We start from the raw sequence: 14090 nt of genomic DNA on the forward strand, positions 1-14090 counted from the left end.
ATTGCTGTACATGTAACATGCTGCCTCCAAGCAGATCTCTATGAAATGCCCATTTTTGTGTAAAACTTTAGTAGAAATACAGTTCTTATCCTACAGTGCACAATAAAGAAGGCTTTTCTAACTTCTCTGGCTCAGTAATGGGTAAAGCAGCCAAGCATCTGCTTTTTTCTTTTATTTATCTTTGAATATATGCTTTTAATTTCCCAGATGCACAGTAGGAACTGGCAGTTATTCAGCTTGAGGAGAATATTTTCTTGTTGGTATTTTTCTAACCATACTAGCAGCTACTAAACTTACTTGGCATGGAATGCATTGCACAGAGAAAGAAACTACTTTTTTCTCTTTGGTTGAAGATTTTTTAGATATTTTGGACAGCTGCAATTATTGCAGCTATTAATCAGTTAAAGTCTTGTAGTTTCTAGTCCTTATAGAATACATTGTCCTATAACAGTGGGTCTAAGAGAAAGCCCGACAAGTGTTAAAGATTGATTTTCACTCGTGTTTAAATTCATCAGCAATTTGTTGGGGTGACAGGAGGTTTCTTACTGAACTAATATATTTTTCTGAGATTCTAAGTGTGTGCTAATATTTTAAAAACTCCTTGCGAGTTTTAGTAAAATGCTGCAGTGAGTGTCCCAAAAATGTGGCTGGGATCATTATATAATGAAGGTTAAGAAATGTCCAGCTGAATATCTTATGGGTACCTTTTTCAAGGCTGCATCTGTTTGTTCTTTTCTTTTTTTTCAATTGCCATCATCTGGCATAAGAAGTTTTATCTGCATATTTTTAGCAGCATCAGTTAATGGATGAGTTATTTCTCCATGTAAACTACAAACTCAAAGTGGTGGATACAGACATCTCCAGAGAGGCTTGGATTCTCAGTGGGACTCCTCTGAGGAACAGAAGCCAGTAACGAGGGTACACTGAGAAAGTTTAGGAAATATTGATTCATACATTAGTTGTCTTGAAATTAATCTTGCTATGTGCCTTTAGGAAACAGAGTTACGCTTTGCTTGTTACTTCAGATAACATCTTACCTTGTATATAAAGAATTTTGTGCACTGAAGGAGCAGATCTTTTTTTTCAAACCAGAAGTACACCTTATAGTTTCACTTGTTTCTGTAGGCTGTGCTGATACAACTATTTTGAGTGCGTATGAACCTGTGGTTTCTTACAGATTCTCTAAAATTAAGGTTCTGTTTGCATGTTAATAATGGGGTATTGCTTGGATCCCTCATTGTCTGAGCGACTGTGCTTCAACTTTTTCCTTTGCTCATGGCAAAAGATGCCTCTGGTCTAGTTTGAGAACTTGTTTAGGAGTTGGAATGATCTCCTGGGAATGAGAGCATATCCCCATCCTGATGGGTTAAATCTCTTGGATTGCCATCAGGTTCAAGCTCACTGATTTTGTTAAATGCTGTACCACAAAGAAACTAGCATCCTTCCTCCTCCTCAGAAAGGTAGTGCTCTTTTTGAGACTAGGGAGAAAATGAACCTCCTCCTTGCTCTGAAATACTGGTTCATTTCTTATATGATGGCAAATTCAGTGTCCTTCCCTTTTCCACAGCTACATTAAGGTTAAAGAGACCTCAGGAACCAATGCTAACATGTGACATTATCACCAGTGAAAAAATCCTGTCACTGTGTAGGCTTAATAGCAAGGGTCAAATAAATAATAATTTAGAAAAATCTATACTCAATAGCCACATAGCCAGCAAGCTTCAGGCACTGTTCAAAAGTGAAATCTTCATGTGTCTGCAAACCAATAATTGAAAGGCAGGAATATTAGCAGAAAAAAATGTTTAATTTTTTTTTTTTAAGCTTGAAACGCTTTAAGTAGTGAAGAGGCCCTCAAACTTCCTCTTAGTTTGGAAAAGCTGGAATTTTTCTAGGTTGTTATACTGCATGTGTGCAAGAAGTCATCAATAAAGGAAGTAGTGGGTATCTGTAAAGAGCCGATAAAATTGAGAGGGCCTTGGGAGAGCAGAAGGGGTAAGAAGGAAGGGGAAAGGAATCTCATGGAAGTAGTCACACAGGGAAGATAAATTTAGTCTGGATAGGTGATAGGACCGCAATAAGAGATTGATGACTGCCGAGGAGTAGGCACTGTTTTTTCTTAGGAGTAGGAAGGAATAGAGGGATTTCAAGTAACTGTTATTGAACTGCTGAGAGAAGAAGTGAATTTTGAAATTATAGCAGGAAAAGAATGTTTGGAGAGCAAATATCAAGAACAATGTGATTGTGTCTGATGTGCATGGTTAATATTGTGAGTGTGGCTTACTCAAATGAGTAGAAAAAATTGGACAGGGAGAGGAGCCTTTCTGTCCCTGAGAAATGTTGATGAAAAATAGACAATGCAATAAGGCAAACCAGTATGTTTAGTGTAATGCTGTGAGTTTCCAGCCTAAGCACTCTGAACACTTAAGTTGTGTGTCCTTGTGCTTCAGGCAGAATAAGATTTCTTAGCATATCGATGACTCTTCTGTCATTGATGATGTGTAAAGGTTTTGAATGCATTTCACTTGATGGACAGGATAGACGCAGTCGCCTAAGTTCTCTTTAGTTACATGTCTGACTATCGCTGAATTATTAGCCAGCTAAACTGATACCTTGCTAAATTCTGTCCTTTAAGTAATTTAAAGAGAGTTGGTTCAGACCACTGAAATAGATTGTGACATAGCACCACAATAGAAAATAAAGTATTTTTATCAGAAAAAGAGGACCTTAAATTGTGCAAACTAATCCCAAAATCAAGGAACAGATTCTTCTATCAGACTAGTAATTGCTCGTGGATAAATAATTTTAGGTGTTCCCAAGCATCTTCCACAAAAACTTTCCTTAGTCCAAGCAGCAACTACTGCTCATCTGCTGTGCTTGGTCCTCTGTCCTTATAGTGACCATACTTGTAGGGAAAAAGTTGACTCAATAAGCTTTGCATACATTTATATTTTCAGTTTGATTTGCATGAGCTAAAAGCCAGCAATTTACACACGGAGATTATTTTAAAATCATCATCTTTGTAACCCAGGCACAGAAGTTTGGCATAATAACAGTCCTTAAGTAGTTTTACCCTTGTTAGAAAAAAGAAATAGGGGATCGGTGAGACTGTGAATTAGGCGTAAAATCTTTGTGTACCAGCAGAACCTGGTGTTAAATTTGCTCTCAGAGCAGAAGACATAATTTTGAGATATGCATGTTCTAACAAGCGTATTAAGGACATGAATGATAAGATTAGTGATTTTCTTTAAAAGTAATTTATTTCCTTAGACTGATTTGATTTGAGTTTTGACCTTTTAGCATTTTTCATTTGAATCCATTTAAGATGCTTCTGAAGGGCTTAAATGACAATGAGAAGCCAGCAGGTTTCATATTAAAAATATATGAACTGTTCAGAATGAAACATTAAATTCCCACAACAGCCATATCTTCAGAGCCACACATTCCTCACTCTACAGCAAAGCAAAAATTAACGGAAATTTGAGAAGAAAATCAGCTGGGTCTCTTTCCTGTGCTGTGCTGTGGTGTTTGCTATGTACTGCCTAATGATTGATCTGGTTTGTGGTTTCCAGTATTGCACTTGAAAATTGTTCTACAGCCAAATTGGCTCCAGTATTAGGAAAAATTTAGGTTGATTATTAAGGAAAAGGTCTTATCCTATTTCATCCTCCTGTTGTTAACAATAACATTTAGACAATGTGCAACAGCCCTTTTTTCTCTTATTTTTCTGAAATGTGCTATAAAAGGTAATTTAAGGAGGTGGGGAGCAGAGCTTTAGGTCTTCTGAGCTATAGACTATAATCAGATAAACGATGGATTCTGTGATGGTGAAACGAAATATATAAAACACATAACGTAGAAATGTACTGCTCTTCTGATATGTTTCCAGTCAGCAGAATTCATCACATCAGCTGTTAAAAGTGACTCCTGTTGAGAAGGTTTGGTTTTCATTATTTAGAACAAAAGTGCTTCATAAATTACCTGTTGAAAATGTATAATGAAAGAAATTCATGTTAAAGGTTTTTAATGTAATACTATTATGTTTTTACTTTGGCAGTAATTTCAGAGGAAATGATGCAGTACTTCTTTGCAGTTTATACTAATATGACAATTATCTGGCACATTCTTATTTACAGTCTCTTTGTACTGGTACTTGACTACATGATTTGACTTAGAAGCTACTTACATGGGATTTTCTTTGTGTATTTCAACTTCTGAAGAAGAGATCAGTAGCTGCTCATATGCTTTCCAAGCATAGTTATTCCCTTCACGCAGGACCAAACTCAGAATTTTAGTATTAGGTAGTGTATTATACAGTACTTACTAATATATTCTTTAGCAAAATAATAGATTGTGTAAAATTAGGAGAATAGCAGTAGAATTGGTACAGAAACCATGCTTGAATAAATATCTAGACACGTAGTCTTGGAGCATTATTTTTGTGTGTATCCAGAACTACAAGACTCCAGCAAATGCAGATGTCTTTGCTTTTCTTCTGTGTACCACGCTGTTTTACTACAGAAGGGTAAGCAAAGCACAGAAGTTCATTCCTGCAAGGTTTCTGTTGAGTCTGGTCTCTGATGCTATTCCCGTTTCAGTGTGGCAAATCTGCTTTCTTGCAGCAGAATTTTGTCTCAGTTCCTGACAGACAGCCGAGAACAGATCAGTGGCTCCAGCAACAGGAGGCTTTCGAGACATCTGTTTTTCCCTCACATAGTCTGTGTTCCACTCTGTTGATAGTAGGACACATCTGGGGAGAGCTGGTAGGGGAAAGAAACATCCAGATCTCCTAGTGGTTGTGTCTGTATGAATCAGCAGGTTGGTTTGTGCTGACAGAGATGGATACAAGATAATAAACTGAGTACATCTTTATTTACTGTAAAATTTGAGAGAAAGCATTAGGCTCCTCTCTGAGGGAGCTGCCAATCCGGCTTGGACAGAATGGAGAAACCAATTTCAGCATGAAGACATTTTAAAATGATAATCAGCTTGTATTCATGACCAAACACCTGCAAATGAAATTAGAGTAACAGCAAAAGAAGCAAATGGGCAATTGTAAAAAGCGTGTGATGCCGAGCAATCCTGTGATCTCACAGCAATGAAATGCAAAGCAAATGGCTATGCGGAGGTGAATGCAAGAGGGCTATGTGATCACCAGGTGTTGAGAAATTAATTTTTCAAGCACCATTTCCTTAACATGTAAGGAATTGCAGGTTTGAGCAAAGAATAGTTTTCCTGTACCGTTCAGTCTGCCATAAATACTGCACTTGTGACAAAGGTCAAATCTGATTAACCATATGCACAGAAGAGTATGTAAAGCACTGTGGAAGTCGGTCAGGGTGGACACTAATAAGGACTGATCCATGTCTAGCTGTCAAAGGTGATCCTGAGCTAAGCCACAAAAGAGCAAAGTGACATAAGAAGGAACCTGGAGTGATATTTAGAAGCAAGATGGAGAAACGGCAGGGATGGCAGTAGCCGTTCTGGCTGAAAGAAGGAGAAAATTCCTTATCAGATTGGAAGCTGTTGGTGTCTTCGATTCCTGAATCTCTGCATGGCCAGGTAGCAGCTGGAGCCAGAAGCCTGTTGTATCTGAGAGTGCAGGGACATTTCTTTTAGGTGAATGTTCAGCTGAAACAGTTTTTTTCCCCTCAGGACTGAAAGTGAATCCATATGGACTGAGTGAGATAGGTTTTCTGCCTGAGCAAGGAAAGGTAGGGCCCCAGCAGCATGGAGGGGTGCAAGCTGGCGCTGACTGCTTTGTGGAGAGCCCATAGAGAGCTCAGCTCCCCCCAGAGAGGAGCACTAGCTCCCATTGCTCTGATTCTCTCCATCTCTGCCTCTCTCATTACCAGCCTGGGGTTGGCTGGCTGTTTCCTAACAGAAAAGTCAGAGGAGAAAAGTTGTGTTGTTGGAATTTGCTTTTGAAAGTCAAGTTTCGTAGTGATAGTAGGCCTGTTGGTAGGTGTCTGTCGCTCTGCCATCCCACTATTTGTTGCCCGGCTGTGATTTATCACCCATTTTAGGCCTGTTCATTCTCTTTTTCCTACCATGTGACAAAAGAGGATCATATTCTTCACATAAGTGCTCAGCTAATCTGGAAATCGTAAGCCAGACAGATATGTTTTCTTCTCTTCAAATAAATAACATTGCATATGAAAGGGTGGCTTCTACCTAAAACTCATGGTCTTGGTGTCTTTTCTCCCGAAAGTACTCGTATTTTCACCTGTAGCAGCTGAGGTTGTTGCAGCTGAAATGTTACTGTAGTTACAGTCATGATCTGTTGTCCCTTTACACAAATGCTAATTTTCAAAAATAAGATTTATTACAAAAATAAGTTGCCAGTATGCATTTAAAATACATTATAATGTAATTTCTGCATAGTTCTTGGAATAAAATCACTCTTTCATCTACTAGCTCAGAGAGGGTTTAGCTCTGGTTGTCTTCTTCTCTTTACTGTCTAGTTAGAAATGCTGCCTTCTTCTAAGTTATTCCACTGTGAAGAAAAAATATACTCCTCCTTATCTGATAACTTCACTTGACTTTGGCACACTCCATGAGCTATACTGGTTATGCCCCAAGTCTGCAGCATGTAGTTCATCAGTGAATTCAGGACTAACTTCCATTTGACCTAAATGCTTCTTGGTTGCAGCATCTTTACGTCGAGGTCCTGCTGCTGCAGCTCTTATTCCACTGTGTAATATTCATGTGAATGGTCTCACCAGTTTTGGTAAGATTGCTCATGTATAGTAAAGACTATTCATTTGAAGGAGATCCGTTGGTACAAGCCAAGTGTTTAAATTCGGAGATGTTTTACTGATTACTGTTCCTAAGGCCATACAGTCAAACACAATGTTATTTGTAAAGCACACCTCTGAAGGTAGGACTCAGCTCAAATGATCTTGATAAATTAACAGGGATGCATTTCTTTCATCTTGATGTTACATTTGTCAGCTTTTGATAAGACATTAAGTACTATATGCAGATATCACCCATTTTCCTAAAAATTCTTTAATATTAATTTTTATGGTTATTTTCCAGGTGTTCAAATGAAACTGTATTCAAAAAGGAAGATTTATTTTGGGCATACAATTTCTGCCCCACTCCATACTCTTGGACAGCACTTCTGGGCCTTATTTTATACTTGGTTTTCTTTGCACCTGGTAAGCAAATGTTTGTTTTCACAGAGTAAGTTTAAAACCTTGTAAAGCTAAAATGTTGAGTGGTGACGCTATGTGTTAAACTGAGATGGATCTTTTTTCTAATTTTTAGGGATGGGCCCTATGCCCTGGACCGTCAATTCTGAAATTTACCCACTTTGGGCGAGAAGTACAGGAAATGCATGTTCATCCGGAGTGAACTGGATTTTCAATGTGCTCGTGTCACTGACATTTCTGCATACAGCCGAATATCTTACATACTATGGTAAGAAATATTTTGTCTCCATGTGTGCAGTGCTATCATTGATGCATAGATTTTCTTTAGAATATGGGCCTCTTAATTGTTTTGCACTATGAAATTCTAGCTGTAAATGTGAAGATCTCAGACATAGTGTAGTAGGACTAGAGACCTGATGTGACCTGCCTGGATCATAGAGTTTGATCCTGTTTTCATAAGAAATATTTCTTTCTGTCCTTAGAAGAGAATCTAGACAGTTGATGAAAACATGGAAACTGAAAACACCTTTTAACTTAGTGAAATATGCCAATTTCCACTTAAAAGTACAGTGTCCGCAAATTTCGATCTTGTAATGGCATCTGAGGCCATTATCAGATGTTCTGCAGAAATAGCTCTGTACTTTGAGATGCTACTGCCCTGCTCCCAGCTGTTGATTAAGTCCTGTCTTCTGGAGCCTGTGGAGAGATTGTCAGATTACTGCTCAGCCACTCCAGTAGAAGTCATCTAAATTACATTAAACTGATACTGAGTTGTTGTGACCTTCATGTCAGTACTAGCATGGAGCCCTTGAAACACTCTTCAGCCACGCCAGTCAATTTCTTTGAGTCATCAGTCTAGAAACTAACGGTAGGTAAATATGTGTTGGTCCCCTGGGACCTTCCCTGTGTCTGCAATTAAACTGGGTGATGGGGAGAACAGGCTTAATCTCAGTGCTGATTTTCTTTGCAGAGGAATTTTACATAATAATTAGGTGTGGGAGTCACAAGCATTATTTTACTCCTGATTATTTCTTTTTTTCCAAAGTTCTCATTTTGAGGATCGTCTCAGTGTGTCCTTTGCTGTTAAGATAAATGATGAAAGTTCTTGCTGTTCATACCTGTCTTTTTAGTGGGTATGCAATGATTTAATTGCTGTTTATTTTAACTTGCCAAAAAAGGATCTGTATTAGCTTCTGTGTTAAGTGAAATTGCTTTTGTTAATTTGCTCTATTACCAAGAGATGTAATAAAGCAGTCTTCCCCCTGCATCCGTAGTCAAATTGTTCGTTGTTTTGATGATACAGATGATAGAGATTTTTACAGGTATCAAAGGACTTTTGTAAAAGCAGCCTCCTGCTTTTGTCATTCCTTTGTTCTGTCACAGAAGAAAGGATGGAAAGTTATGTAACCTGCACATTCTTTTCTATTGCAGGAGCATTCTTCCTCTATGCAGGGTTTGCTGGCCTGGGACTCGTTTTCATCTATGGCTGCCTTCCTGAGACTAAAGGGAAAAAACTAGAGGAAATTGAATCTTTGTTTGAAAGCAGGCTATGTACATGTGGTATGTCAGATTCTGATGAAGGGAGGTATATTGAGTATATTCGGGTGAAGGGAAGTAATTACCATCTTTCTGACAATGATGCTTCTGATGTGGAATAATTTTCAGCTGCTGATGTATTTAATCATTTAAAAGCCTTCTGGGGGAAGAGCAGCTCTTTGATGACCTCACTGCCCTGCTTCTGGTCTGGTTCTCCTTTCAACAGTCTAGTTAAAAATGCCTTCATATTCAAAAATGCTCCATTTGGGAGGTAATTCGACATGCTAGTATTTTCTTGAAAACTAAAAGTAATGGCTTCCAAAAAAGATCAAATTCCATGATTATATGAATTAATCAAGCGTGTGGAATACTGCACCATCCCAAGATATTCAGTACAGTGCACTGTACCAAATGAATATAGAAAGCTCTCTGAGATGATTAGTGGTTATCCTTATCTTCAACACTGACGAAAGTTAAAATAATACAATAACTAATCAGAAAGCAGCTGAGATCTGTCTGATGCCCATTCCCTAGCAGCCTAGCATAAGGTTCTGCTATGTAGTACAAAAACTGATGAATGCATAAGCTGCTGAAAGGGTAATCATTTAAAAGGATTAACTGAGCTTGAAAATACCAATATATGCTCTATGTATCAGAGGGAACATTTCCCTCATTTACCCTAATAGAATTTCACTTCTGTTATGTGTGATGATGAGTAGAGAGCCATACTCACCTGTGTGGTGTTTCACTAGGGTGGCGTTAAGCCTGTGTTATGCTGGGTTATCCAGCCACTGCTGCTCTTTGAGTATACACTACAATCAGTAGTTGGTATCTGTCAAATAAACTGCCAAAAATAACTTCCTGATAGCAGTAGAACAGAGCTAAGTATGTGATCACATGTGCAAATGAACTGGTATCTATTGCTAAGTACAAAACAGAGGCTTCACTTAGTTCGAAATGAATCATTTTTGTTGTCCTTTTTTGCATGTGAGCATCTGGGTGTGTGCCTAGTTTTGAACACAAAATATCATGAGTAAGATGAAGTAAAGAAGTAAAAGGAGAGGAAAGATGTTGTGCTGCTAAGTGAACACTGATCACCCCTCTTGTGCCCTTTGCTCACAAATAATCATATTGCCTTCAGTTTATATGTGCCAAGTAAATGAATCCCAGCAAATTTTTCCTTCAGATGCCCTTAGTCAACCAGTGTCTTACTGGATCTAAACAAAAACATTAGCAATGGACAGAAGCCTCCATCTCATATTAATTGCCTTATTGAAGCATTGCAAAATTGTCAAGAAAATGTCAGGCACAAAAATCAAGTTGGCTGCCTTTAGCATGGTAATGAAATATTTATGGTATTTGTTCACCTGCCATGATTACTTGCCTTGGCAAATTGAATTTTATGCAGCTATGTAAAAATATTGGTTTTTTTTCCTTGCCCTGGCCTCACTGCTTTAATTCTTCAGAGGTATGAGTTTGAAAGCATCAGAAGTTCAAACTCTTATCTTTGAAATATTTGCTTCATGAAAGAATGTGGAAAACCCCCTCTGCCTTTGTCTGTTCCCCATTTATGTGGTAAAAATACATTTATTTTCATTGTGTAAAGATTAAAGAAATTGTTGGGTTCATTAGCTTTTATAGATAAATTTGGTGGGCTTTTCTTGGGTTGAAAAATATTTTGAATGTAAGAGTACTATCAAAATAAGACTGGACATTTGTTACTAAATTATTTTTGTTGGATAATATATGGATTTTTTGTTGTTGGAATGATGAAATCTGATGGAGGTCTGACATTATGCTATACAGGGGGTTTTCTTACTCTCTTTAATTATTGAACTTCAGTGATTGGGGTGTATTTTGGGTCATTTTCTTCTTTACTTGATTAATCAAAGAAATATTTTTTAAAAGAAACATTTTAAAACATCCCTCTGTAATTTAACTGGAAATAAAAGGGGAAAGCATAGCAGACAGAGGGAATTTTAAATGAATCATGGTGAACGGTGGACCCGGAGCATTTCCTGGCGCAGCGAGAGAGCTGGATTCTCAGGCCTTAGATCTTTCTTCTCCTTTAAGCGCACAATATTTTTATGCTCGTAAGCACCAGCTGTTGAAAATGTTCAGGTCTCCAAAACCATATACAAATATACCCACTGCAGAATGTCTCTGTTAGGCTGTAACCTCTTTGAAGCCTTCACCAAAGGTGCAATACCTTACGTGAGAAAAAGAGATACTTGTCACAGACAAGAACAAGATAGTTTTAAGAGTATGGAGGTTTCTTCTTGCAGCTGAAAAAAATCTGTCTTTCAGGACCTTATTCAGAAGAGTTTCAGTATCCAGAACAGTGCAGGAACCGGTGTTTCACATCCAACCTGTGCTTACTTGGTACCCAACACAGGGACAGATTGAAGCAGGTATTTACTGGCTTTTCTGAACGGGGGCTGCGACTCTGATCCCCCTCAGCAGCAGCCCCTGCTCGCCGTCACGCCTGCCTACCTCCCCCATTGGTGTGGTTTTCCAGAGCCAGGCCTAAGCCTGCACGAGTGTCCCTGCTCAGGCGGGCTGCAGTGCTTCGCTATCGCTCTGTTGCACTTAGGTCCACAGTTAGAGGAGACCGTTGCTTTTATTTGGCATAACCAAAGCAAAGGCACGATAAAGATCGCTCTGTCAGGATCAGCGTCTTTTTTTTTTTTGCAGGCAGTGCTGGGGCTCTTTAACAACCGAAGACCATCTTTCTTTGCCAGCATTGTTTTGCGGATGTTCTCAAAAGTGACGTTCAGTTGTGGTCAGTCCCAGGCTAACCTCTGACACCACAGTTGGATCTTGCTGAAGCGATTTTCTGAAGTTTTGCATCCCATGCCCTTTTTTTTTTAGGCAAGGCGATTAAAACATGTGCATTTTATTCATGATTGCCACTGGTAAGGAGGGTGCAAAATATATCAGCTTTATTGTCACTCCCCCCTTCCCACCCCCAAAAAGTTGGGCTTAAGTCTTCCTTTTAGGGTTGCTTTATACAAAGATAACATTCTATACCTTAGAAATACCGAACCTAGTACCAAGCATTATGTATAATAAAAATGAGATCAAATAAATACTTGAAATTAATCTTACGCAATTAGGGTTTTATTTTTAGAATCTGTGAACATTTATAATGTATGAAGAAAATTAAATAAATGTTTCTATTTTGCAACAGATTTTTTATATTTGTGCATATTTTAAGTTTTAAGAGATTTTGCTAAGGGTAGACTTATTAACATTCCAGATCAAAGGATAAAAGTACAATGTAGCTGAATAATTTCTTATGACAGAGTTTTAATTTATAAAGTAGCATAAATAGTGTGTTTAAGCACAACATTGTTTTATTAAGAGCTTTCTGCAGAAGATGTGAAATAGTTTCTTCACAAGGCCTGCACGCTTAATTCAGGTATGCTGTGCATCAGGAATGCTAATAGAACTGGTTGTATAGTTTTGCATGAATTGCATATTGATTATATACCACGATGTGATGTATTTTAATACATCTGATGCTTTAAATATTTTGGTCTAAGAGCAAGCATAAAGGAAACAATTCCTGATGTATTTTTAATCTTTTTAATTTAATTCACTTATAGTAGTTTGTTAACCATTTTGAAATTGTAAAGATTTTTTTTTGAGGTAATTTGCAACTTGTTTCTTCCCCTTGTAAATTGTTGATCAAAATCAGTTTTTAAAAACAGTAACAAACCTATTTTGAAAATAAAAACGGAGTAAGCCCATAGGACTCGTTTTGAGAAGTGAAGTTCAGCTGCTACGCGTGGGTGTTAGGTCATTCTCCTAGACATTGCCACCCGGTGAGTTGCAGTGACAGCCGCGTCAGAAATTTTGTAGCAAGAGCAAGGTATGTCGTGAGGAACATTGTTCTAGTGCTGACTTATTTGTGAATGAGCTGGAAAATGCAGCATTTCACTTGCGAGGGAGTTTAGTGGTGGGAGGGCTGAAGAGCAAAGATGTCACATCGTGAATCCCACCAAGTCGCACGCCGGCTGGGGCAGCCGCCGGCAGAGGAGAGGAGTTGTCTCTCGCTTCTCCCACCATGTGGGTGCCCAGGGGCTGGCAGCAGCGGCGATGGGGCCGGGCCAGCTGCCAGATCCCACCACGGGGCTGCGGCACTGCCCAGTCCTGCTGCGAGGAGCAGGAGTGGGAAGAGACCGGCAGGGCTGTTGGGGACACGGCCATGCAGTGTGGTGATCCCGGGAGGGACAAGTGGTAGGAAGAGCGCGAGCGCTCCACTCCCACGACCTCTTGGAGGTGAGAACATGGCAACCGAGTTCGGAAAGCTAGTATGTTTTTTCTTCTCTGAAATCTCTTTTGCCCTTCTTAGTCCCTTGGGTTGGTTGCTGGAGAGAAGTTTTGATTTTCAGGGGCTGTTACAAGACTCCTGGCACTGAGCGGGGGTCTGTCCTTTGGATATGGGGGTCTTGGATGCAACCCCAAAGCCCACAAGGGGTAATAGACCTTGTACTTCTCAGCTTTATATCCAACTTTCTACTCAGCTTTAGCAATCTTCTAACATGGTCATCTTGAAATTTTACTTGTATGGGAGGCTTTGCTAGCCAAACATTACTAAACAAGAACATAGTACATAGAGATCTTAGAATAGAAATAAGAGAGAAGACAAAGTTCTGCTAAGCACTTTAAAGAGTAAGGTATTTGTGCACTTTTTTTGAGAGAGTCAGGCTAACCAAAACCCATTCCTCTGTATTGGGAAGAAAATAGAGCTTTGTGTACCAGGCCAGAAGCAGATAATCCCACAATATGTGCTTTATGGCAAAATGTGTTTTTATTGCGGGTAACATTTACAGCTTACATGTAGCTGCTGCCTATAAAGTGACTGAATTGTTCTCTGGATTTTAAGAAGTCACATTTTTTGTGCAAAAATCTTAGTGGTTTTCTATCAATCTTCATCGCCTTGTGTACAGTACAGTTAAGCATAATCCACAAAGTGGTCTAGGTTGTGGCAGTGTTAAAAATGTCAGCACAGTAAAATCTAGGTGAACATTGTTAAAGAAATATTGTCGTTTGTGATACTGGGGGTAAAACTCCTTAAAGGCAACTATATATAGATTTTAAAAGTCTGAGAAAATGGCAGTTCTTATCTATTTTGTGTATGTTTTCATATAGAGAAGGAGTTTTTTATGTGCCAATAATCATTACTGTAGTGTTTTGTAAATGGGTGTTAATGGTGTTCCAGAGTTCTGTATATGAGAATATACTTTATCCACAATGACCTGTTAGTGTGAGCCAATGGCATGTTTTTAATCTCACACCTTTTCTCAAAGATGTTCACTTGTCAGCTTCAATAGAGCTCATTTACACCAGTGTAAGTTAGACCAGAATCAGGCCTCAAGAATCCAGATTTCATCT

General features: G+C 38.8%; 2 protein-coding genes across 10 annotated transcripts in view; both read left to right on the plus strand.

Annotated features, from left to right (window-relative positions):
- Positions 1 to 14090, plus strand: part of SLC2A13 (solute carrier family 2 member 13) — a 168267-nt gene that overhangs the window by 153137 nt on the left and 1040 nt on the right. The window contains exons 8-11 of one of the 2 annotated variants that reach the window (XM_064505975.1): positions 7039 to 7160; positions 7270 to 7422; positions 8586 to 8714; positions 10998 to 11101. In XM_064505975.1, coding sequence (XP_064362045.1) covers positions 7039 to 7160; positions 7270 to 7422; positions 8586 to 8714; positions 10998 to 11101 — 508 coding nt within the window. The remainder of the gene's footprint in view (positions 1 to 7038; positions 7161 to 7269; positions 7423 to 8585; positions 8715 to 10997; positions 11102 to 14090) is intronic. The other variant, XM_064505980.1, reaches the window with a different exon arrangement.
- KIF21A (kinesin family member 21A) overlaps positions 1 to 14090 on the plus strand; it is a 241115-nt gene that overhangs the window by 14454 nt on the left and 212571 nt on the right. The gene's annotated exons all lie outside the window — the stretch shown is intronic.

The sequence above is a fragment of the Dromaius novaehollandiae genome, chromosome 1 (genome assembly GCF_036370855.1).
Source record: "Dromaius novaehollandiae isolate bDroNov1 chromosome 1, bDroNov1.hap1, whole genome shotgun sequence".
NCBI lineage: Eukaryota > Metazoa > Chordata > Aves > Casuariiformes > Dromaiidae > Dromaius > Dromaius novaehollandiae.